A 26098-nucleotide genomic window follows, 5' to 3' on the forward strand; every position below is an offset into this window, starting at 1 on the left:
GTGTAAATACACATATTTACCTCTTAACTTTTTATTCGTAATGCTTCAAAATGCAAAAACATTCAGATCGAAAACAGTTTTAATCTCAGTATCAGTGACGTCACGCCACACGTCACTAACCAGGAAGTAACTGTCAAAAATCCAAACACTAGCCTCACGTATGAAGCAGATAAAACAGATTCAGTTTTGTTGCTTTCACAGTATATTACCTTAAACGTTTTGTAATGGCTAGGAAGACTAAGAAAGAGGAATACTATCGTTTCTTCAGCGTCACAGAGCCACGCACACACGAGAAAGGACACACGGAGTATAAAGTAACAGCAAGGGTTAGTAGCATGCAGGCTAGTTAGCCACCAGACTCTTATTCAGCCTGATGAGTGCTGGTTCTCGCCTCACATTTGTGATAAACGTGGATTATTTTCGGATAGTCTTACTTTAGCATATTTATCCGGCTTCTTTGATCTTGAGAAGAACATTTTATTATCATATATTTGATGATTATGGAAACACAGAGAAGAAATCCATTATGATAGACACTGCGTCAGTAATAGTCATTAGTTGGCTGGGTGCCTCAATAAAACTCGTGACACAAGGCATGAGAGACAATCCCCGTGACTGCCCTTGGCCTGTTTGCTCACTCGGCCAGATTTTAAGTATCTGCCTCCTGCCATAGTGATACGTTTAGATTAGATGGGATTTATTATGAATATCTTGAATGTACTTTGTCCTCTTGTACAAGCTGTTTTGGACAGACCTAAGTATTTTTCTTTAAAAAATATACAATATGAACAACGATAACCACTGAAGTTTAATGAAATATAAATCAACCACACATAACTACTAATAATAAATGTACAGTCATACAAGTGAAGTAATAATCAGCTTTCTCTGGTGCTTTGTTTCTGCAGTACTGTATGAATACTAAACTGCCCCTCCACTTTTCTAACAGTTTGTATCAAAGAAGAGACCAGAGGATGTGAAAGAAGTGAGTAATGATTCTGTTTACTTATCAGGAAAATAAATCCCAACCAGTGACATTTATTGGCAATTATTTTTCAGTCTGTCTGATATCAGAGGATGTAAGCAATGCTGATAATGATTGGATTCAGTATTTCTTTAAACAGACAAGGTAGCTGATTGCTTTCTAGACCAGTTATCATGTAAAGAGCCTAAATACATAAGTAAGTGGTAATAATGTTCACAAAAAGACTGGATTGTGAATTGAAGTATATTGTGGCGATGTGGGATTGAGTGTTTGTCTTTAATGTAAATTGGCATTGAGTATATAAAGAATCACAGTCACTAGGTGGCATAAACCATAATGTCATGCTGGACAGTAGGACTCTGATTATAAGAGCTCTGTTAAAAGATTTAGTGGTTTTTATTGGCAGGTAGTGGTATGGAGAAGGTACACCGAGTTGAAGAAGCTGCATGGAGAGCTGGCTTACACTCACAGGAACCTGTTTCGAAGACAGGAAGAGTTTCCCTCCTTTCCCAGAGCACAGGTCTTTGGTAAGATTAAAATATAATTTATTTGGCAATGTTCTCCTCACATTTTGCCAGCTGCTAATAAAATATCAGTAGATATGCTCTGTAAATTGGAGGAGAGGAAAAGACATAGTGTGGATCTTCCAACCACTAACGACAAGAAGGCATATTTACTTGCCTGTAATTTAGAAAGCTCTGCCATTTGCTCTGAAATTCAAATGTTCTAGCCTAGGCAGTAGTCTTTCATGCGTTCAGTGGGTGTGGCTTTGGAGGGAACAGCTGAAGGGATGGGCTGTATTTGTTTGAATTTTGAGTTTCAAAACGACTAACTTCACTTTAGGGAAGTATTCAGGTGAAGGGACTGCTGTAGTCCAATATAATGTGACAAAGTCCAACTTAGGATGAGATACAGATATTTTGCTTCTTTCTTTTTTTATACTCATTTTTCTATTCTAAGTTTCCATTGACACAATTATTAATGTAGCTAAGTAATGCTGAGCCTAGCATTAACCTCAGTAAACCATAAGAAAATATTTTAGCTCTTTAACAGCTAAAAGCTGTTAAAACAGTATTTTTGTGAGCACTGTGATGACATTTGGTCCTTTTTGGTCCTTGCAAACAGTCAATGGGTGAGATGGAGAGAGGGATATGGAAAATATTTCACTATTTAGCCTTTTGTGAGGACATTTAGTCCTGTTTAGTCCTCCAAAGGGCTAAGTATGTCTACACACACTGGCCTGTCTTTTTCCTTTCCCATTCTCCATCTTTCTCTCTCTTTGTTTCTCTTAGGTCGGTTTGATGAGGCGGTGATTGAGGAGAGGAGGAAGGCAGCAGAAGCCATGCTGCTCTTTACGACAAACATTCCTGCATTGTACAACAGTCCTCAGCTCAAAGAATTCTTCAGGGTCAGACACACACCTCATACATATATATATATATATATATATATATATATATATATATATATATATATATATATATATATATATATATAAATAATCATTTTATATGCAGTTATGCACATGCACCTACCCATTCACCTATTCACACATACTCATTTAAAATGACTCATCACACCATTTATGTATTAGTATATATGTATGTGTGTGCAGCAACACATACAGAAATCAACATCAGCTTCTTGATAAATACTGATGTCATTCTTTTATTTTATTGTTTTATTACCTTAGGGAGGAGAGGTGAGAAGACCATTAGACCCAAGCATCTCTTCTTCTACATCTCTACCTCCCCCTCTCATCCCTTTACCAAAAGGGGCCACTGGCCAGGGAGCTGAAGAGGAGACCGGGAGGGAGGCTCCGATTCTGACCCAGGAACTGGAGTCTACGTTGGGTGAAAAGGAGCTTGGTGAGCCCGAGATGGCAGTGGAAGCTCTCAGTAACATGGAGATAAGCCCAATACAAGAGAGACATGAAGAGAAAGAGGAAGCAGAAGTGAATTTCAGCACAGACCAACCGATCATAGGTTCTTTCCTTTGATTTATTTATTACAAGGACGGAGTAGAATTATGCATTCTTGTTGTAACCTATTGCATCAGATGGCCAACTGCGGTAGTAAGGAACATTTGATGTAAGGACTATTTCCAGATAATCTCTTCAAAAAGAAAAGAATATATAGTCTGACACCAACAGTGTATAACACATGGACGTGTGCTATTGTAATTTAGGTTGTGTTAGGTTCTTTATTGTCTTCAGAGAAGAAAGAAGTTTACACAAATGAGCTACCCAGATTTAATGACAAGACATATCTTTTCTCCGTTTGTTCATTTTACATAGTCATACTGGTATGTATAAATATTATATACAATTTCATTCTTCCTTCCTTTAGTTTCCTTATAAAGGTGTTTACAAACTTGTATTTTGGAAGAACCAATATCCAGCTTATCATTCAGATGGCTTGCAATACAATTCTAACATCAAAGATTTAAAGAAACATGTCATATACGTTGCGCACAGACAGCTTTATAACATCTCTGTTTCCACCAGAACATGTACACCTCACCCCAAGCTTATAAACAGATTATGTTTTGTATGCATGTAAATATAACTTATGAGTCAACAAAAAAATGCTGATGGAACAAAACGTTCTTCTGAAAAAACGTCCTGTATTACCACTGTTCAAGTGCCAAAACGTCTATAATAATGTTCCTAGTGCAAGGCATCAAAAATGGGATTTTCTGGAGAGATCTTTAATATTTAATATTGACATTACTTACTGATTAATTAGAAACATACTTATCAGTGCAAACCTGTATATGGGAACTTTTGCACACATTAGTTCAGACTGGTTAGTTCTAGTATTGTCATATTGATTGAATTGACTGAAGGACTGTTGAAATTCCGTCTGGTTTTCTATGTTTATTACAGTTCCCAACCCCGAGCCTCCTGCTTCTCCATTACATCAATCAGAGGAGTTTGATTCACTTTTCGACTGTGTATCGGAGGAACCTGTGGATGGCGCACAACCCCTTCTCTCTGACAACGACTTAGCCATCTTTGACCCATGTGCTAAAGAAGGTCTTTACCACCCATAATCAAGCTCTCTCTTCGTAGTAAACTATTCCTGCAGTATTCTTATATGTTTAGTTTGGTATCATCCTGCCTCTCAGATCAGGGCTGTGGATCTCCTGATCACTCTGAGCTCCTGTCCCTCAAACTGACCACTCAGGATAATGCAGTGTGTGGTGAGGAGGCAGACTATGTGGTCCAGGCAACCAGTGAGATGACTGCAGCCCAGGAGAGTGAGAAAGAGGGAGACCACAGCACAGCAATAAAGCGATACAGAACAGCAGTTGAAATCCTAATGAAAGGAGTGCAAGGTGAGGTAGAGAAAGAAGATTCCTGGTATTGCAGAGTAGAAATGAGTAAGACTTGATTTAACTTCATATGAAGCATGGTCTGAAATGGTTCAGGGTGTATGTTTTCTACATTATTACATTGTATTCTGATGACAGTGAATGAAGCAGTTAGAGCTACTTCTGCCGTTTTTTTTGGATACAAAAACACCAAATATACAGCATGTGTCACCCTTATATATCTGTATATAACTGACCAAGCTCTTTAAAAAAGAATTCTGTTGTGTACTTCTGGTTAGAAACTTCCCAGTGAATAGAGTAATTCCAATAAATCGTGTCTAAAGAGGTTTCCTTTATTAGAATGAATGGTATGAGTAAACAGAAGCAGGATTTCCCCCCTATTATCTTCTCCAATTTAGTCACCTACAAGTCAGCTCTCTCAAGACACATGAAGCCAGCCAACTCCTGCATCACAGGGCTGTGTAACACAGCTGAAGGGAAGTGCTATCTTCCCATTTCGTCATACCTGTGCTGGCAGGCAACCATGTTTAGCTAGTGTAGCTGTGATTGACAGGAGAGACAAAGAATGCCGTCTTTATCTTCCAGGGAAAAGGATGGCCAAGGTAATGCCGGGATTCAAACGTGCTTACGACAGGGCAAAAACTTTAATTTTTTTTTATGCCTCTGTATAACAACACACATGTAGATTTTGAAGAGGTTCTGTAGACCGAACATGGCCTGTAGAACCTCTTCAAAAGTTATAGCCAATATATAGGTCATGACATAATGCATTGCCATTCATCCAAGTCATATTTGATCTTTACTGATGCCTTAAGCGTATGTGAAGCCAGATCACATGCAAAACCCAAATATAGAAAACTTGAATAACTTTTGGAGAAATTTCATCATTTTGCTTGAGCTCTTTAAAGATTTGGAGATGTTAACGGCAGGTTAGAAACAGGCTAACACCTTGTGCTTCACTCTGTAGGAGATGTGGATCCTCAGCAAAGGGATGCAGTGAAGAGGAGAGTAGCTGAGTGCCTCGAGCATGCAGAGCGACTGCTCTCTTCTCACACTCCTACTCAACAACACAACACGTAGCGTGCACACACACACACACACACACACACACACACACACAGAATTACATACCTCTGCCACACTCTCATGCTTCAGTATAACTCAAGTGATACTATTCAACAACCTACAATACGCATTAAGAGACTTGCATCACTTTCACATTTTTATTCCCACATCTACTTACTAGCTTTACCTTACCTACAGTCCCAACAGGTCTATGCATATGACATGAGCACAAGTTCTCCACACTGTTCACACTATGGTATTAAAAACAACTCAGATAGTAGACTTCCATTTCCTTTTCATGACATTTCATAGAATAATGCATATTTATAACCCACAGCTGTATTTTACTGTATTTATATTTAAATTAATTATTGTTAATACTTGTTATGTCTTTGTTGGATTATCTGTTCTTTTGGTAAAGAGGAAAAGTTGGTACAAGTGACTGAGTGTAATTGCTTAAATCTACCACCAGGTGTCCCCATTATGCATCATGTCTAAACTTTACCGTTTCTATGGATTAAGTTATATGGTTAAATATTACATTTAACATATTTACACGTTTTTAACTTACTTGCACACCTCGCACACAGTTTACGTTTGATGCCCAGCGTTTGTATTTTTAGTTTTACTTGGGGCTAATGCAACTAACAAATAAAAGAAGCCTATAGGCAACCACTTAGCATCAATCTACAGTCTAAATGTCACACTTGTTAAGAGCTGACAGCTGACAGTGGGATTTCTTACACATAATTGTGTTATTTGTATAATAATATTAATACTAATAATAATAATAATAATACAAATTAACAAGACATTTTAAAACTTGATCTGATTTTTAATTTTGATTTTAATAGACACTTTAAACAAGCATGATCTACCATTATATAAAAACTGCTTGAATGCACTGATTTCAATGTAGTGTTCAATGTAGTGCTTTAGCGCCAGTGAAAAACTAAAGGGCACTAAAAGTATCTTGACTTATCAACTGTGCGAATTTTATATTTCCCTTGAAAACATTCATTAAAGGAAAGGTAGGTCCATCACTGCTACACACACTGTGTTAAAGCAGCATTATATCCCTCATTTCTTTTGTGGGCAGAGGGTAAAATAAAGGATGAATAGAGGGGAAAAAAAGAGAGCAGGCCGCAGAACACAGGTATGAATAGAGGATGAGCGGGATCATCTCTTCATTGTCCATGCATGGAAAATCCCTCCCTCCCTTGTTTTTTTTCACCCCTGTTATTCTCCGTCTCTCGCTGTGCTTCTGTGTTTGTGAGAGTGGAGAGATGTGGAATGGAATGGAGAGGTTATTGCACCTGTGTGTGTGTGTGTGTGTGTGTGTGTGTGTTTAGAGAGATGGATGAAGAGACAAAGAGACAAAACGGGGAGGTGGACTGTGTTTTGGCATTAGCATGCTGAGAGTGTCAGCACTCGATGTGCCTCTGTCCCCCTCTCCATCCCTCGTTCTCTCGCTTTCTCTCCTGCCGATCTCTCTCTCTCTCGTCAGTGTCCATAGCAATTATGCCATCAAAACACTCCAGCCAAAGAGGATAATTGCATCCTGAGTGCTGGGGAGAGAGTGAGCGTCAGAGTGAGTTAGTGTGTGTGTGTGTGTGTGTGTGTGTGTGTGTGTGTGTGTGTGTGTGTGTGTATGTATAAAAGAGAGAAGGCGAAAGATTCCGCGAGTTAACACAGAGACGTGTGTGTGCGTGTGCGCGCGCGCGCGTGCACAGAGTGAGCGCTCGAGAGGGCCACAGTGCATTACAGTAAGTAAGGTTCTTCACAGCACCGTAGGAGTCATGTGGTCAAAGATCAAAGAATCAGTTTGCTCTGCTAAGTGCACTAAAACATCAAACTCCAAACCAAATCTTTCCCTCACACTCTGCTCTATGTCTCCTACAATAGGATACATAGATTCGTTAATGTTACTTTGTGTTGCTGAATACAAGTACCCTACATCTACATCTCTAAAAGGATATGCATTTAGTATATTCAAGATATTAGCAGATGAGTGATTATTGTGTACCACGTCTGGAAAATGCTGCATACACAAATCTGTGCATGTTTTTGTCTTATCTTTTTCTTCTATTTATTTACAAATTATGTACTTAGTCAGATCCTCTTTTTCTGTGCTCCATCTCTATTACCTCTCACACTCTCTCCAGCTCCCTCCCTCTGTCACCTTGCCCAAGGCTTTGTTTTGAGTGCACATCCACTTTCTCGCAAAGGGAATCAATAGGCAAACACTTTGGCAGTCCATCGACCCTCGCTAGTCTCTCTCTCTCTCTCTCTCTCTCTCTCTCTCTCTCTCTCTCTCTCTCTCTCTCTCTCTCTCTCTCTCTCTCTCCTTCTGGCTGCCAGTTTTTTTTTTATTCCAGCCGCATTTGAATTCATACTGCAATATGTTTGATCATGACTTATTCAAATGAAGCATTTTCATTATGTCTCGTACTGTGGAAAAGGACGAGGAGTTCATAATGCTGTGCACAAATGGCTAAAACACAGTCCCATACATTTCCATGCGCTTTGTTCAAATGACTCATAAATTTTAACAGAGATGTTGTCAGTCGTTTGGCTCCTGTTCAAAGGATTCCGTTTCCTATGTGCAGTTGTCACCATTCAATGGCATATCCAGCCTTCAGCCTCAAACCCATAAAGGGGTTAGATAATTGATCTTTTTGTGAGACCAGACAATCTAACAAACATTAGATTTTCGTCATTTCACCACATGAATATTCACAGGAAAATAAAAACGGATTGACTTATTTCGTTTAGTGTTATCTTGATCTGCATGTGTGCCTTCGTGAGTGTGCTGTGCTGTCATTTTCTATTTTCATCTAACCTTTGCTCTAGTATTGTTTGTTTTTTTTTTTTGTTTTTTTTAATTTATTCAAATGTTGTTTTTTTTAAAACTCAGATCTAGCTGTCGGCTTTTCTTTATTAAAAAGGCTTTGTGTCACATTTTCTTGTTTCCATAACAACAGTGGCGGCCGGTGATTGTGGGCCCCCGATTGGTGTCCCTGAAGTGGAGGAAAGGTGTGGACTGATTGGAGCATGAAAATAAGCAAGGGCATAGAGATACCATAACTACTTTCACATAGTAAGATGAAGAGGTTTGCTTGCCAGAGTGGTAGAAATATCCTAATGAGGCGAGATGTGCGGCACTAAATGTCGGTGTGGAGGCAAATATCAAGGCAAGGGCATCCGAAATGTGTGGGCCAATCAGAGGTGTGTAAATTCTACTCGTTAGTTTGTAATTGTCCCTCACCTCGGTACGTTTTGGTAACGTGATAATGACGTGACACTTTTTCAGCCAAAGTCAAATAGACGGGATGGAAATTTACCCCGAGAGAGACACTCGGGCTTTGGGTGTGACTCGGGCTCCAACTTGCCACTCCACCTTTCACACCTCAATAAACAAATAAATGCATATTTTGAGTAAACACACACAGATGTGACATCTTGCTGAGGCAGAATTGATATTAGGAAATCATTCATGTCGTGTGTTAACTGTAATAATTAATTATCTAGAATTTTCTTTCTTTTTTTTGGGTAACACTTTCAGTGATGTCTGCTTACAGTATCAGAAGGTTTAAATCCCATCTCTGAGAGGTCTATTACTCATGCAGACTTAATTAATCATAGCCTACGTATCTCATATAGGTTTAAGATGTCATTTAAACATTAATGTCATCATGTACCCCGTGTGTAGACTGTAATGATTCATTATCTAGATTTTTCTCTCAAAAATAATTAGCCTGTTTATTATTTACATGTTGTTGTTTATTTACAATCCCCTGTAAGAGTCTTTTTATTTATTTATTTATTTATTTATTTATTTATTTATTTATTTATTTATTTATTTATTTATTTGCCTTTCTGAATGTTTAAAATCTTTTGACAGGGGTGTTCATGCACAACATATGAATCATCTCTATCTTATGCGTGTTTTTCTAGCCTATGTGTAGTGTTGTATTTTGATCAAACAGCTTGTGTATTATGAAGACCAAAACATTAACAGGCCTACCATTAGGACTATGTGGTCGTGATCAATTTGAACTATGGAATAAATAAGATACACCAAATTTCACCCATGTGAAAAAGCCTGGAGAGCTGGTGGGGAAAACTCGCAAACTTCATGCGCCTCTACTCAATAGGCTAGAAGCAGAGTGAAATACACAATATACATATAACAAAATAGTAAAAGGTTTTAGTATCTCCCTATCTCTCTGTGCGTGCGTGCGTGTGTGTGTGTGTGTGTTCTGACGGACAGTCCCTCCCTCACACCTCACGCCCACTGGACAGTAAGAGCGCGGTTGGGAAACGGAAGGAATCGCAGCAGCAGGAAACTCGGTGGCACTTTCGGCGCTGCTGCTCTGCATGACCACAGGGTGACGATCGCCTCTTCAGGAATAAACACCACCAGGAAATCATAGTTCAAAGTGACCGCCCGAGCACGCCTTCACCTACACTGTTGTGTAAGTTCTCCTTACAATTGTTTTATTGAGCGCTATTTTACTATGAAACCTGTTTAATTCCCCCTTGAGGAATAGCTTTGTTCGTTTCTCGGTGAGTGAATGTGTGCGACACGGACAGCGCGTTTAGTGCGAGCCCGTGGATCCGGAATCCGGAGTAGTCCAACACGATACACTTTCAGCGTATTAAACATCATACCCCGCCTAGGAAACTTGTCTTGAAAGATGTCTATAAACACTTACTTTCACTGTTTCAGTTCATAATAACTATCGTGACGACATTATTATTATTATTATTATTATTATTATTATTATTATTATTATTTATGATTAGGCTATTAGATTATTCATCCTCTATGGCGGATAAACAGCTTGCCATTCACTTCTAATAATCGCGTGCCATCTGTGACATTTGAGAAGATAATACACACAAATTACAGCGCAGCAGTATCTACCAATCTGATTTAGAATAATGGAGGTGATTTATTATTTTTTCTGAAACCCCACATTTTAATCCTTTTTAGAGCTAAAACAATTATGCAAGTTGTGATGCACCATTTTCACTGTATAGCTCTGATCCTTGCTTGTAGATAGTGCACTATAGTAATCTCATTAAAAATATTTACCTTTTCTCGTTGTCTCTAATGTGTGCGGTAGAGGAGAAAGCAAGGGAGAGAGAAGGATGAGGGATATAGAGTCAACAATCTGAACAAACAGTGGCCACAGCTGTCCATGAGCTGATAATGCACACATGCAGAGAGAGGCAAAAGAGAGGAAGAGAGAGAGAGAGAGATGTTGCTGACAAAGATAACAGAGAGAGGCTCACATGCAGTTTTTAAACACTGACACAAGCAATTTTAATATCCAGAATTCCAGGCTGAGGAGTCGAGGGGTGATGGATTGCCCTTCAGATCTTTTCCAGCAGCAGCCGTCCCAGGTGTGCCACTTTGACCTGTACCACAGTCCACCGGAGTCCACCTCCTCTGGCCCCATCATTTCTCCTCTATTGCACCCCAACAGTGCTTCCCAGAGGTGGGGTGGATATAGGCAGGGACAGTGCTTATTCTCTGAGCTGCCAGCACATGAGGAGGGACAAGAGGTCGATGCAGACAGGTTTGGGAGAAAATCAGCTACAGGAGGAACCCCGATTCCGCAGTACCGACTTGGGGAGAGGAGAAGAGGTTCTGGTGACTGGAGTCAGGACCTTCTTAGAGTGAAGCAACTTAGAGTGGACAGTACTGTAAAGAGAGAGGCAGAGGCGGAAAGAGAAGGGCACAGAGATAGGAGGAGTGTAGCTCAATTGGTAAGAGCAGAGAAGAATGTAGAGGAAAGAGGGCGGAGGAAGGAGAGCAGGGAGGGGAGGCAGCGGCAACGGCGTGAGCTGAAACTCCAGTTAGAGGAAACCAGAGGGAAACTGCTAGAGCTTCAGCGCAAAGTGTGGCAAGTTTACGGAGAACATCATGAGGAAGAGAAAGGAGGAGAAGGAGATGATGGAGTGATGGATGAGACAGCAGAGATGTTCTCTGAAGGAGAATCCGACGATCATCTTGGCAGTGGGCTCTATCCTGCTTTGGGTGCTAATGAAAAAAAACATGCAAGTACAGGGAATGAGAATTCTGAGGTGTTTCCCGAAACCCCCGTGGACCTGGACCTTGACATGGAGCTGGACGGAGGTGGAGTGTGGCTAGGCTGCAGTCTGGTGCAAGGGGAGTGGGAGAATATAGGTGGCAGTGAGAAATTTGCTCAGGCTCTGAAGCAGGAGCTGTCCAGCGCAGTGGCTCGAGTCATTGACAGGGTTCTCCATCTCTATGCTGAAACTGACCAAACACCACCTTCTACTGCAGTTCTAGCCCAGGAGATTCCCAGTAGTAGGTCACTAGAAACAAACCCAGATAAGAAGCAAAGGCCTGGGGTGGCTGCCAGTATGATAGAACAAGCTGAGGCACTGCCACTGGTTGCAAAGAGACCTCAAGAGAAAAGAAACCCCCTAATTCAAGGCAGACATAAGAACCTTCTGATCCCTCAGGCTAACTCCAGCTTACCCCTCTTACCCCAGCCCCATCTTTCTGCACTCTTACCACCAAGGAACAAAGACTCTTTCCTGCCATCCTGCCCTCCAAACCCTCCTCCGCTGCCTCTGCCTCTTCTCCATTACACCATGCAGCACCTCTTTACTCGTTCTCTATCCAGTATGCCACTCCACAAAGACGGGCTCCCCAATGAACCCTTCATGGACTTTCGCTCGCACAACCCCTCATTCCCTCCTCTGCCTCTGCTTGGCCAGATAAACCCACCTCTTGCTGATAGAGGGAGAGATGAGGGGATGAGAGTAGGAATCGATGGAGGAGATACAGCTCTCTATCTTGGTCCTGGAGCAATATCCTTTTTTAACAGAGGCTGTAATAAGGAGAAAGGGAGAAAGAGTCCATATTAATATTTTGAGAATTGGAGAGAGTTTAAAATTGTAAATGTAAAAATTGAGAAAGTTGTTTGCCAATTTACATATTAGATTATATTTAGTTTGTAGATAAAACAATTAGTTTACTTCTATGTGTAAGAATGAATGTTTTATGAAGGTAATATATTTATTGATAATATAATTAGTATAATACTGTATATTGGTGCTAATAGCATATATATATATATATATATATATATATATATATATATATATATATATATATATGTATGTATAGCTGTTATGTTTAACACAGAATTTCAAACACAAGTAATGTTCAGTAAAGTCTACAGTGTCATGATTGCTTTATGGGTTTGTATTTTATGCATAATAACAATTACAATTATTTTATTTAAAAAAAAACAACAATAAAATATAATCGTAAAATTTTAATGGCTCAAATAGTAAACATAGTTTATAGCAAATGCTCACCTTTAGGCCAGTCAGATATCAATATTCTTTCCTAAAAGGCTCAGTGTCCTCAATTTTCTACTTATCTTGTGCCATTGTGTAATTGTTTGTGTGTGTCACACATTTCCTTAACTCTCTGAACTCTCAGGAGGGCCTCTCCCCATGTCATCTGAAGAAAGCCAAGCTAATGTTTTTCTACACACGTTACCCCAGCTCCAGCACACTCAAGACTTACTTCCCCGATGTGAAGGTGCTCTGTCATCATCATGAGAAAGTGACTCTACAAAAATGCTGATGCAAAACATGATGTCAGACAGTGTCAATTATTTCTAACCATTAATATATTTGTATGACTCCTGATGATGTGCAGAAAATGAAATTTGATACTCCTCCAAATAAAAGCCCTTTCTTTTAAACCTATTGTGTTTGTGTAAACCTAACAGTACTTGTTAAACCTATTGTGATTAACAGTATTATACATCAGTCATAGTCTCCAGTGTATCAGTGTGTTTTTACTCAATAGAAATATAAGTTTATGTGGTGCTTTAGATACATTTAGGTGCATTTTAATATGACCTAACTTTTGCTTTTTGTCATTCTCCTCCATAGTTTAACCGCTGTGTCACCTCTCAGCTCATTAAGTGGTTTAGTAACTTCCGGGAGTTCTTCTACATTCAGATGGAGCGTTTTGCACGTCAGGCAGCTCGTGAGGGTCCTGTCACAGCCAGAGAGAGGGGACTGCGTCTGAGCCGAAATTCTGAGCTCTTTCGCATTCTGAACATGCACTACAACAAGAGCAATGACTACCAGGTCAGAGTGTGTTGGAGTGCATGAGATTTCCCTACATTTGTGTGAATGTAAACAAGTGTGTGTATTAGTGTCCTGTTATATTTCCAGGTGCCAGACAGGTTTGTGGAGGTGTCTGAAGTGGCACTACGGGAGTTCTTCACCGCTATCCAGAGTGGACGTGACGCTGATCCCTGCTGGAAAAAGTCCATCTACAAAATCATCTGCAAACTCGACAGCCCTGTGCCTGACAGCTTCCGCTTGCCAGGCTGCCCCATGGACACACACCGCATGGTCTAAAGATGTTCATGAGCAGTTTCACACACCCACACATGCGTGCGCACACACACACACACACACACACACACACACACACACACACACATATACAGTGTAAGGATTAATGTGGATAAATACACAAACACATTGACAAAATGGATTACAGTTAGCATACACACCCACACACATATTGCCTGATAAGAATCAGTTCAGATAAGCTGACAGAAATACATGTATATTCAAACACATACACACACTACATGCCAAAAGTTCAAAAGCAAAAGAAGCCTTCCAAAAATAAGCCCCCCAAAGAAATTATTTACCATAATGTGTTTATTAAGACGTAGGGGTTTGGCCAAGTGTATGCAGTAATAATCTACTAACTGACTGTTAATTTGTTTTTGCATTTTACATTTAAAAATTGAGTTGATCTAACATATGTGATCTCACATTCGGATGCTCCTGAAAAACTGATTCAGGTATATTAAATGAGGAGTAAATAGATAAATTGGTCAGTGTTAGCATTCAAAGACCATGAAGGCTTTTCCCATACAGCATGTTAAAATATGAGCACCTCATTGCAAACCAATGAATGAGTTTACATAAAATAAGTCAAAATGTCATTATACATGCTGTGCTGTACTTGCTTTCACACTTTTGGCATGTAGTGTATACACACATGCTTAAATATCATATATACCATTTGTATAATCTGATAGTGAATTAATGGTGATTTATTACCTTCCAGATTTTAAGGGACAGAAATACATATGGCACAAATAAAGAAGTCAGTGGCCTTGTTGAATGTATAAACTCAAAATAGGTCATTGACAGGCATTTTGGAATTTTGGCTATACTGTTCCAGAGAGATGTGTTATTTGAAGGAAGATATTTAAAAGGCTTTTTCTATTTAACATGCTGAAACCTTATTCACGTGTATTTATCCAGAAAGTGACGAGAAAACAACCGTGGCCCTAGATGTGGTTTACTGTAATTTTATATTCAATTTGCTTATTTGTCATAATGTTTGCTATTAAGTGGCTATTTCATAAGACATTGAGTGTAAAAATGTGAATTTTGATGTGATGTAGTACTACTTGTAATTAAATGTGAAAGTTCAAGCACTTATACTGGCAGCATTTTATTACATGCATGCAAAACTATGCAAACTCCATTGTCTTCTTGACAATCACACATGATAAATTGTATTAGTTCCTGTGCAATGATCAGCAAAAATGTGTTTGCATAGGAAAAAAAAAGGGAGGGGGGGGGGGATTTCAACACATGCAGCCAGAACAGACTAAAGTTTGCTAGTGTGCTCTTTCACCCTAGATAAGTGCACTACATATGGCTTGATATAATCCTTCAATGATCTATGAAATTATTATGCAATTAGAACTGTGTTATTAGTCTAGTGATATTAAAATGTTAAAATGTATGTCAGATCACCTAGTGAATATCTACAGAGTGAGTGTTTGAGCACAAAGGGTTCTAGACTCACTATAACAGTGGGACATCTAAACCTTATGGAACAGTTGTAGCCAAAACAGCAAAATAATTACACGAATGTTAATTGCACAACCTTATACTGATTCAAGCTAACAACATATTACACAATATTTCAGACATAATTTAAAACATTATTTTAAATATTGCCACTTCACAGCTACATGGTCCAGATTTCAATCCTGAACTTGGGTGAATTTCTGTGCATGTTCTCCCTCTCTGTAAGATTTTCCTCCAGTTTCTCCTTTTTTCTTCTCCCATAAACATGCCCCTAGGGGTGAATAAGTTTGGGAATGTGTGTGTGCATGGTGCCCTTCCATTGACTGGGGTCTCAGGATGTATTCTCACCTCACACCCAGTGTTCTTGGGATAGGCTCTGGATTGAACAATACCCTGATAAGGATAAAGCAGTCACTGAAAGTGAGTGATTGATTGAGTGATTAATGAGTGAGTGATTGATTGATTGAGTGATTGATTGATTGAGTGATTGATTGAGTGAGTGATTGAGTGATTGATTGAGTGAGAGAGTGAGTGATTGAGCGAGTGATTGAGTGAGTGATTGAGCGAGTGATTGAGTGATTGATTGAGTGAGTGATTGAGTGATTGATTGAGCGAGTGACTGAGTGATTGATTGATTGAGTGATTGATTGAGTGAGAGAGTGAGTGAGTGATTGCGCGAGTGATTGAGTGAGTGATTGAGCGAGTGATTGAGTGAGTGATTGATTGAGCAAGTAATTGATTGATTGAATGAGTGAGTGATTGATTGAGCGAGTAATTGATTGATTGATTGAGTGAGTGAGTGAGTGAGTGAATGATGCACCAGCTCTCATTTGTCGTCAGTTTGCATAACTGGTATAGGTTTGGCAGGTTATGGCAAGACAATATGAACCTGATTTCATAGCACGTTTCTCTTCTGTAATGTATCCTTTTTCTGAATAAAACAGAAGTTCTAGTGAAATGTATGGTTTAAAGGACTCATTTAAACTGGTTTGATTGTACTGTGGAAAAATGACACGGTAGCAGTGGATAATATTTTTCTGTTCCTATACGTACCGGTGAACCTTAGTTTAAAAAACTAAGTCTTGTGTTAATTTGTGTTTATGTTAATTTGTGTCTGTGTTTTTTGTGTTAACAAGTCATTGCAGTGTGATGCAGGATTAGAGAAACAAAAAAACAATTATGTTTTGAAAGGGATTGACACAGGAATCGTGCACAAAATGGGCGGAGGCGGGAGGCGGGATTAGTTCTCATTTCAGATTGTCTTTAAGATCATTTTTGAGGTGTCGTGTTAGCCTAGGATAATATCCTTTTCAAATCCAGAGTTAACTACATACGGGACATTGGGAGCGTAAAGTGTAATCACCTGACGAGGAGCGCGAGCCGATGCGCAATGGAAAAACAACTCCATCCTGTATTTCTGCAGCCAGTTCGGACATGTTCTTATGAGATACACGAAATTCTGCGACACACACGCTAAAGATCAACTTTATCCCTTTATAGCTATTTAAAGTCATTGCGTTTAGCCCTAATTTATTCCTACAGATGTATGAATCGACATGTTAATAAATTAAACACTTGTGTAAGCAAAATAGATCATACTGCTCACACTTTTTTTTGGTAGAAATCTTATCACTTTTTTTGGTTCTGGGTCTTGCTCATCCCTATCCCGCGGTGCATGTGTGTGTGCATGTGCATGTGTGTGTGAATGTGCATGTGTGTGTGCATGTGCATATGTGTGTGTGTGCATATGTGTGTGTGTGTGTGTGTGTGTGTGTGTGTGTGTGTGTGGAGCGCGCACGGTTCCTGTAAGGCTACTCATGACTCGTGATGGCGCTTCCGCGGTTGCTGCTGCTGCTTGAGCTCGCGCTCCATGCCTGCTGCTTCATCTGCGGAATTATCACCGCCGCCTCCGTCACTCTCTCTCAGGTAAACAACAAACAGCATTTTCATCAATAGTTAGTTTTATCACAGTATATAATGTTTGTTTTTTAAATAACAAAGGCGTCGTGAATTACACTGCTGTGTCATTCCTGTGCGCAACACGCGTCTGTCAGTGTGAAGCAAAATAAAGTTAGCAACAAAACTTTCCTGACCGAAATGACAACACGTCAAGCCAAACCTTCGGTTACTCAAAGCCAGTTTTGTCCTGCAATAGCCTAGTGTTAAGTCAAACTATAGTGTAACTCTTAAAGAAACTTTTCCAGCCTTTGGATAATTTTTTTTTGTACACATGTCACCTGTATTTTGCATAGCAAAATAAGATACTTTAATACTCTAAAGTTTCACTTAAACAAGAATAAACTCATGGAACGGAAGGGAGCATTAAGCTGGCCTCGTGCGTCATATGACTGAAAACATTTCAGACATGTTGGGTATTTTTTTTTTAAGTTAGTGTAAGAGGATTAGCATTAACACAAAAAAAGCCATGTGACTATGGCGGGCAGATTACACAGTCCGTGTTTCTAGGAAGTGCAGAAATAGAACATTAAAAATCATGTGAACATTGCGATGAAAAGAAGCGGATCAAAGCAGACAGTGCGTCTCATTTCGTCTCTTCCGCCTCTGCCCGTTTGACTCGGTCATGTGACCAGCTGTCGCTTTGTTTCTGTGTAAAAAGTGGCCTACTGACGTCAGACGAGTAAAGAGAAGTGCGAGTAAAACAGTGCGTGTGATTTCGCTTTCACATTGTCCACACAGGGGAATCCCATGCATGTAGGACAATGACTTCATGTAATAGTCTTAAAAACAACTTGAAATAAAAAAAATTAAACTTGTTTATTTGTTTCTTTACTATTTTGTGTAATTTCTCATCAAAATACCATAACTCTAATCCTCATGTGATCGATTAATTAATCAATTAATTCATTTCTTATTTATTTATTTGACTACAAATCAGTATTAATTGGACTCTCACTGACTTTCACATTCACACACAGGGTGATTTTTCAGGCAGGTGTTTGCTGTACGGCTCTGTGCACTTCAACATTTCAGAAATTGACATAGGCTGGTCCAGCGCTCCTTCTCTCTGTTACTTCGTGTCAGGCATCTCTGTGTGTGTAGCCGTCTTCTGCTTCTCCACCACCCTCTACTGGGTCTACTCGAGCTGTGTGGATGGAGATGTCAATAGGTGAGAGGTTTATTTGTTTCCTGTTAATAATGAGTTTGAATCACTAAAATACACAGAAGTATTAGCAGTGTCTCACTTAGACGTCCTCCTAACTGAAATCGTTCTTAAGGAATACATGTGAAGGTTTTAGTAGTGTAACTTGCATGATTGCTGGTCAGTTCTCACATGTGCATCTCCTTCTGCTTTAAGAGAGAGAATGTGGATGACTTTCTCATTGCTTGTAAGCGGAGTCTTCCTCTTCTTCCTCCTGGTGACCGGTTGCATCCTGAGAGTGGGTCGAAACACACTTTGTGAATCCGTGGTCAAGGAAGTGCCCAAAATATCCAGGTGAGAATCTCAATTATTTGAGCGCTTTTCTAGGAAATCTATAATTGGCTAGGAAGGTGCTTGGTATAAAAAGAAAAAAAGTAGTTCTTGGTCACTGTAATGGCTGGTGGTTGTGTGTTTGCAGCTGTGATCAGGCCCAGAGCAAGACATGGAAAACCCCTTTGATTGGGTCTAGTTTCTACTCCAAACTACACAGTGCTGAGGTATGTTGCCACATCTCTCCTGCTTTAATCATCTGAATGTGTGATTGTATTGCCAAAGCAGTGCTGTTCCTCTTCTGGGAATACCAATTTTATTTACATTGCATTAATCTTTTCTCCGGGTACTCTGGTTTCCTCCACTAGTCCCAAGGCATGCGTTGTAGGCTGATTGGCATGTCCAAATTGTTCATAGTGTGTTTGTGTGTGCTCAGGGTGCCAATCAGCCTTGTGCACTGAGTTCCCTGGGATAGACTCCAGGCTCCCCATGACCATGTGTAAGATAAACAGTATGGAAAATGAGCGGATGGACGGTTTCAGCCCGTATTCAATATAAACTCTTTTTGATGTCTTACAACCTTCCACCCCATCTTTAAGAATTCAGGTGTGCTCATAGTGTATGGAATGTAGTGATCGTTTGTATTGTTGAGGAGGAATGAATAATAATTAAAAATAATAATAGGAACAATAATAATAATAATTTAATACAGTTTAATTACAAATAAAATGTATTGTTATTAATACCTGGAATAAACTTTCAGTATGCTTAATTAAACTCGATAGCTAATCCTTAATTAATCCTTAATCCTGGAACTATGGGATTCCATGACCAGTATTGGGAAATACTGATTATAAAGTATGAAATATTATTTTACTTTACTTTATGGGTCACAGCTGCATTATTAAAATTTGTACATTATTATATTTCCTATTTCAAAGACAATTCCAAATTCATGTATAATGTGGATAATGTTGAGAACTAAGCATTTGCACACCTCAGACAGGCCAAATCCTATTATCTACTGTTATTTATCCCATTTAACTCATGAGTTCACACAGGTGTGATGATGAGTCACCCACACATTCACACTCTTGCCAGACTCAGCAGTAATCAGAAAGTTTTTCACACAAGTGTGAGAAAATGTTTGTTGTTCATTTTCCTTAACCATTTCACATTATTCATTCATTTTGCATCATGATTTTGTTGCTCGCCTGCTTTTCACTGCATGTTCTCAGCTCTGCCTGGACTGCCTCATTTTAACATATATGTGTGAAAATTTCATTATGATTTTCTTTACTTAATTATTTTTTGTATTTATTATCATCTCTCGCTCTCTCCCGCTCAGACGGCAGTGTGGGTGAATTTCTTCTGCTGGATAATAGTAGTTGTTCTGGTGGTGGTCCAGCGTAGATGGGGCTCTGACTACAGCACTCATGTAGAGGATCCCGGAGCCAGTCCTTCTGAAACAGAACCCTTCTTCAAACGGCCAGAACACCCCAACTGAACACACACAAGATGGCACAGGCACTGTGGCATGCACAGATTAAACACACAATGAGCCAATCACAGATTGAGATAAACACACAGACACACAGACACACACACACAGATGCAGGCACAGTACTAGTTTTGGCTACCTCGGTCAGTGGTCGTGGTTTTGCTCCCCAGTGATATGGAGGCCTTGTTGCCATGGCTACTGACCAGCAATTGGCAGCAGTAGCTTGGCAGCTAAAAGAGTGAGGTTGCCAGATTGGTCTTACTGATTCATATTGATCTAAATGCAAATTAAAATTCACAAATCTGACTAGATTGATGAGTACAATTCCTTATATAAATGGATAATTTTTGTGTGACCTGCTGGTTTCAATTTCTGATAAAAGCTTTGGGATGTGTTAAAATTTCAGAAGCATTCTTGTGTGGTAGTATTATAGTGTAAGTAAATGGAAAACATAGTGGAACAAATAAGTGCCTTGAGACTTAGATTTTATCATACGTGTTTTACAGTGCTGAAAGTTTAAAACTTTATTGGTATCCTTTGTGCGTTTATACAACATTAGCTCCACCTGCTGTCAGTTTTTATTAGTTCTTATAATGCTTGTCCAGATGTTCAACACAAGTTTTTTTGTACTATATTTTTGCTGTCACCGAATTTTACCTAGAGTCTTCCTTGGTTTCAGATGTTTCAGGTTTAATGATGCTCTTAATGTGAAAATTTAATTTTTGTGATATATTCACACCGTATATAACTTGGAAATGTGTTTATTATATACAGTGCCATCCATTAATATTGGTACCTTTTGGTAAATATGAGCAAAGAAGGCTGTGAAAAAATCTCTATTGTTTAACCTTTTGATCTTTTGTTCAAGAAATTCACAAAAAAATACTCTGCTCTCATGTATATCAAACATTTGCAAACACAATGCAGGTTTATAAAAAAAAACATCTTTGTCAAATATAGGTGTGCAACAACTTTTGGCACCCTTTTAGTCAATACTTTTGCCAAGATAACAGCTTTGAGTCTTTCCTCCATACAGAATCTCACCAGATCCTTCAAAATACGAGGTCCACACTGGTGGACTCTTCTCTTCAGTTCACCCCGCAGGTTTTCTCTGGGTATCAAGTCAGGGGACTGGGATGGTCATGGCAGGACCTTGATTTTGTGGTCAGTAAACCATTTTTGTGTTGATTTTGATGTATATTTTGGATCATTTTCCTTCTGGAAGATCCAACCATGACCCATTTTAAGCTTTATCGCAGAGGCAGTCAGGTTTTCATTTAATATCTGTTCATATTTGAGTCCATGATGCCATGTATCCTAACAAAATGTCCAGGCCCTCAGTCAGAAAAACAGCCCCAAAACATTAAAGAGCCATCACCATATTTAACCGTGGGCATGAGGTACCTTTCCATATGGCTACCTCTCTGTGTTCCAAAACCACTCGATTTAAAAAAAAAACAAAAAAAAAACACAACTCTATCCCATTTGAAGTTCTGGTAGTGTCTGGCAAACTGAAGATGCTTGAGTTTGTTTTTGGATGAGAGTAGAGGCTTTTTTCTTGAAACCTTTCCAAACAACTTGTGGTGATGTAGGTGACTACGGATTGTAGTTTTGGAAACTTTCTGACCCCAAGATGCAACTAACTTCTGCAATTCTCCAGCTGTGATTTTTTTTTTTTTGGCCATCCTCTTCACAGTGCACTGAGACAATATAGACACACATCCAATTCCAGGTTGATTCCAGATGACTGGAACTTCTTAATTATTGCTGTGATGGTGGAAATGGGCATTTTCAATGCTCGTACTATTTTCTTATAGCCACTTCCCATTTTGTGAAGCTCAACAACCTTTTGCCGCACATCACAGCTATATTTCTTGGTCTTACCCATTGTTATGAATGACTAAGGGATTTTGGCCTATGCGTTACCTCATATTCATACCCCTGTGAAACATGGAAGTCATGGTTGAACAATTTCCTGTTCCTAGTCACTTAGGTGTACTAAAAATGATACTAGCATATCAATGGGAATATGGTTCAAATATATTTTTCTCATATGAATTCATAGGGGTGCCAATAATTGCTGCACACCTACATTTAACAAAGATATTTGCTTGATAAACCTATGTTGTGTTTTCAATTGTTTGATATCCATGAGAGTATTTTTGTGAATTGTTTTTAACAAAAGATCAAAAGGTTAAACAATAAAGACAAATTTTCACAGCCTCCTTTGCTCATATTTACCAAGGGTGCCAATATTAGTGGAGGACAGTGTAATTGTGAAAAAGCACACAGTGTGTTGGTGGGGACATAAATCTATCCATGGGGTTATGATAAGACTTGCATGCTGGTTGCCAAAACCATGTCACTGCCCACAGCACTAAATTAATCAATTACAATGGCTTTCCTGCTTTGCCCACACATAATGACAAGATGTTTTATTGGTTTATTACCATAGAACTAATATAGTCCTCTTTGTGATCATTGTTTTTATCTGTCCAGATGTATTCTGCACCATTCTGAACCATGTGAAAATTTGTTCTTGCCTTTTTTGTTTTATTATTATAATTTTTTTTTATCTGTAAAATTTATTGGACACCATCGTGCATGGGATATCATCTGGATATTGCTGTATTAGTTTCCCATCATGTATTTTTTATTAAATGAAAAGATAAAAATGTATGCTTTACATTTTGTTTGAATTCATTAGGGCCTTGGTGAAATTTAAATTACTCCTAGTATTGCGATATAAAATAATGTGAATAGCAGTGTTGCCAGTAGTATCCCAGTGGTTCAGCCTTTGATCAGAAGGTTGTGAGTTCAAATCCCAGTACCTTCAAGCTGCCATGGTTGGGTCCTTTATACATAACCCTTAACCCTCAACTGCACAGTTGTATCCTGTCTCAAGTGTAAGATGCTTTGAACAAAATTGTCTGTCAAATGAGCAAATGTAATGTAAAATTTGGGGACACAACAAAACAGCATCTTTAACAAAGCAATGAGAATCAGGAGCCTACAGTTTGACAGCATTTTTAGTGCTTTTATGTATTCACCGTTCTCCTTTACACCAGCTACATACATTTGCTGCCTCTGTATCATCTCTATATCTGTTTGTCTCCATAACTTCTCCTTCCTTTGTCTTGATAGCTTCCTGAGATTGCATGTCTTTGCCACGGGCCTTGTAAGAATGCTTATTGTCTGCCAACTCCTGCATGTGCATCCGTGGACATACCATTAATTGACCTTGGTCATCACCTGCAGAGAGACAGGAGAGGGAGACAGGAAGAGGGATGGAGGTGGACAGAGTGGTGAAAGGAGGAATGACAACTTAGGGGACTTGAATAACAACATGAGGCAGTAGCAACAAAGGAAAGTAGAGCAGCGAGTAAGGCATTAGAGGGTATGAAGTAGCCAAAAACGTCAGAAAAACTTACTTGGTGAAGTAGACATTCAGTAAATACAAGTATAAGATTAAGAAAGTGGTAAGTGAGAAAACATAATTTTCGTCCTGCCTCCCATTCATTTTCTATTACTAAAATTGAATGGCTAAAAGTGAGAGCAGCACAAAGCAGATCAGGAGAGTGAGGAAAATATTGAGAATATCTCAACAATTTCTTATTCACAAATAATTTTTTTGGCACAAATCAACACGAACTAATAGAAATTGTTACATGTGGTTACATGGGATGAATGGGTGTGTGAATGTGTATGTGATTGTGCCCTGCGATGGATTGGCACCCTGTTCAGGGTGTACCCCGCCTTGTTCCCGATGCTTCCTGGGATAGGCTCCAGGTTTCCCTGTGACACTGAAGGAATGATAAGCGGCATAGAAGATGGATGGATGGATGGATGGATGGTTACATGGAATATATTTATATATATATATATATATATATATATATATATATATATATATATATATATATAAAGACCCAACTTGAAGGAGATAGTTTACTTGTAATTTTGAGAGAGAATGCAAGACAAATGTATGTGACAATTGAACACGTACACAGGCCATTTCTCAATCTGTTTTAACTGTTGCTTTGTCAGACAGCCTAACGTAGGTAGTTCTGCAAGCTTCTATTATCGGCACATTTATTTTTGTAAGATGATTTGATCCTGTTTAGTTGTCTATATTCCTCCAAGTTTATTAGATGGATAGATAGATAGATATTTTCATTTGTCCTCAAAGAGGAAATTTATTTCCAGAATGGGTGCGTAGAAAAACATAAACACAACACCACCATACATGTAAACCATCATAAACAATCACAGGCTTAGAGGGTAGAAGGGGACAAACAGAAAACATCAGGATCATAGAACAAATTCCAGAGCATAAGATGGCATCACAATGGCTGATTACCTATGTATTTAACGCTCGTATAGCCATAGGAACAAATTAAGATACAAGTTGTACATTAGTGCAGTCAAAATGGACTTACCTTATGACTCCTCACCATTATCATCAGTCAGGGCATCCAAGTGTGAAGCAGGAGTGTTTGTTTGGGCTTGAAGTGGTAAAAAAAGAGGCTTATTGAGACTTGAAGCCAACAGTAAATACTATAGATAGAATTTAATCCTACCCAGAGGCTCGGTAGTGGCCTCTCCCTGCAACACACAGTTTGGATTTGTTCTTCATCAATTACTTATTTTAATACCTGAAATGACCACACGGTGGCTCAATAACAAGGACAAGGACTTGATGATTTCGGCATTTACACAAGAAGGTGCAGATGACATGAGAATGTGGTCTGTACTGTCACTCACACTAGTATCTGGTCTAATGACATTTTACTATAGTTTACCATAATGATAAGACCTGTTCACAGCAGCGTGAAAAAAGGTCCGTTTAATGCCCCAGGGGCTGTCAATGAGAGTGTTCACACCCAGGAGTAAAACTTGGCGTCAAAGTTTTTTAACATCAAGGGATTCCTTTTTTTATGACGCGCCTCGTCAAAACCTGGCCGACCAATGAGATTCGCGCTTCTGTTCACGTGCACAGAGCCGCTGAATTACATAAAAGTACGACTTGATGACGCTCAACTACAAAAGTATCTTACCCACGAAGAAGAAGCCGAAAAAGAAGAGTGCATAAGTGACACACCTGAAATAAAAGCTCACTGCTAATAAATCCTTCTGCCTACACACACAAACAAAATGTCCTCTGAAAGCACCAGATTCAGAATTACACACTAAATACTATATAAGTATATTTATTAGCCTATTTTATGGCTATTGTTTTTTTTTACTGAAATGCAAGCATATACAATAAATAATCCATTTAATTATTTCAGTGTTTGTTACTTTGTCTCGTCCCTGCAAATGATAATCTGCTGATTGATAGTTCACTGTATTTATTTTGCACCTGCCATATATATGTAAGTATATAAGAATTCATGACCTCTTTTTCAAATAACTAAATGTCCCATTATTGAGCCGTTGTATTATCATATTGACCACAAAAACGACTATTCATATTCAACACTTCATCAATTTGCAGGAATGTTAACATTTTTGAACACAACAATAGTTGCCTTATACCCAACCCCTCCCAAAAAAAAATTGGATTAAAAAAATAACATAAATCTGGGTCTTCCCGTAAGCATGTGAATGCTATTGCTGTGACTTTGATATAATTCAAATCATTATTTATTTAAAAAGATTATACTGCTTTATATATATATATATATATGCTTTAAAGAAGTATTTGTTGCACTGGTCAGATATCTTACATTTCACAAAAGCGCATACTTAATTTAGCGAGTTTGCAAAAAGTGTGTGAATGGCTTAAGTACATAAACACTGTCTCTCTTCTTCTTCTCAGTGACAAATGAGTGTCAGAAACCGAAAGTTGTGCAGTGTACTGGGG

The 26098-nt window shown here is 38.9% G+C and overlaps 4 protein-coding genes across 4 annotated transcripts in view; 3 read left to right on the forward strand and 1 right to left on the reverse strand.

Moving 5' to 3' along the window:
- Positions 1–7729, reverse strand: part of cldn15a (claudin 15a) — a 32547-nt gene extending 24818 nt beyond the window's left edge. Inside the window, 1 exon segment of the mRNA NM_001329306.1 lies at positions 7651–7729. The gene's annotated coding sequence lies outside the window, so the exon portion shown is untranslated.
- Positions 111–5828, forward strand: snx15 (sorting nexin 15). The gene is made up of 8 exons (XM_017471907.3): positions 111–326; positions 950–985; positions 1392–1512; positions 2278–2393; positions 2679–2970; positions 3873–4022; positions 4115–4324; positions 5289–5828. The coding sequence occupies exons 1-8, from the start codon at positions 225–227 to the stop codon at positions 5399–5401; spliced, it is 1140 nt and encodes a 379-aa protein (XP_017327396.1). The 5' UTR covers positions 111–224; the 3' UTR covers positions 5402–5828.
- Positions 7730–9240: 1511 nt separating the features above from the next.
- Positions 9241–14923, forward strand: prox3 (prospero homeobox 3). The gene is made up of 5 exons (XM_017471905.3): positions 9241–9864; positions 10730–12238; positions 12873–12980; positions 13340–13540; positions 13628–14923. The coding sequence occupies exons 2-5, from the start codon at positions 10757–10759 to the stop codon at positions 13814–13816; spliced, it is 1980 nt and encodes a 659-aa protein (XP_017327394.1). The 5' UTR covers positions 9241–9864; positions 10730–10756; the 3' UTR covers positions 13817–14923.
- A 2210-nt stretch (positions 14924–17133) lies between these two features.
- Positions 17134–20538, forward strand: tmem179ba (transmembrane protein 179Ba). The gene is made up of 5 exons (NM_001201012.1): positions 17134–17227; positions 18238–18428; positions 18618–18755; positions 18880–18958; positions 20080–20538. Exons 3-5 carry the CDS (start codon positions 18625–18627, stop codon positions 20236–20238), a joined length of 369 nt encoding a protein of 122 aa, NP_001187941.1. The 5' UTR covers positions 17134–17227; positions 18238–18428; positions 18618–18624; the 3' UTR covers positions 20239–20538.
- The last annotated feature ends 5560 nt before the right edge of the window (positions 20539–26098 follow it).

Source organism: Ictalurus punctatus, chromosome 7 (assembly GCF_001660625.3).
Source record: "Ictalurus punctatus breed USDA103 chromosome 7, Coco_2.0, whole genome shotgun sequence".
Lineage (NCBI taxonomy): Eukaryota > Metazoa > Chordata > Actinopteri > Siluriformes > Ictaluridae > Ictalurus > Ictalurus punctatus.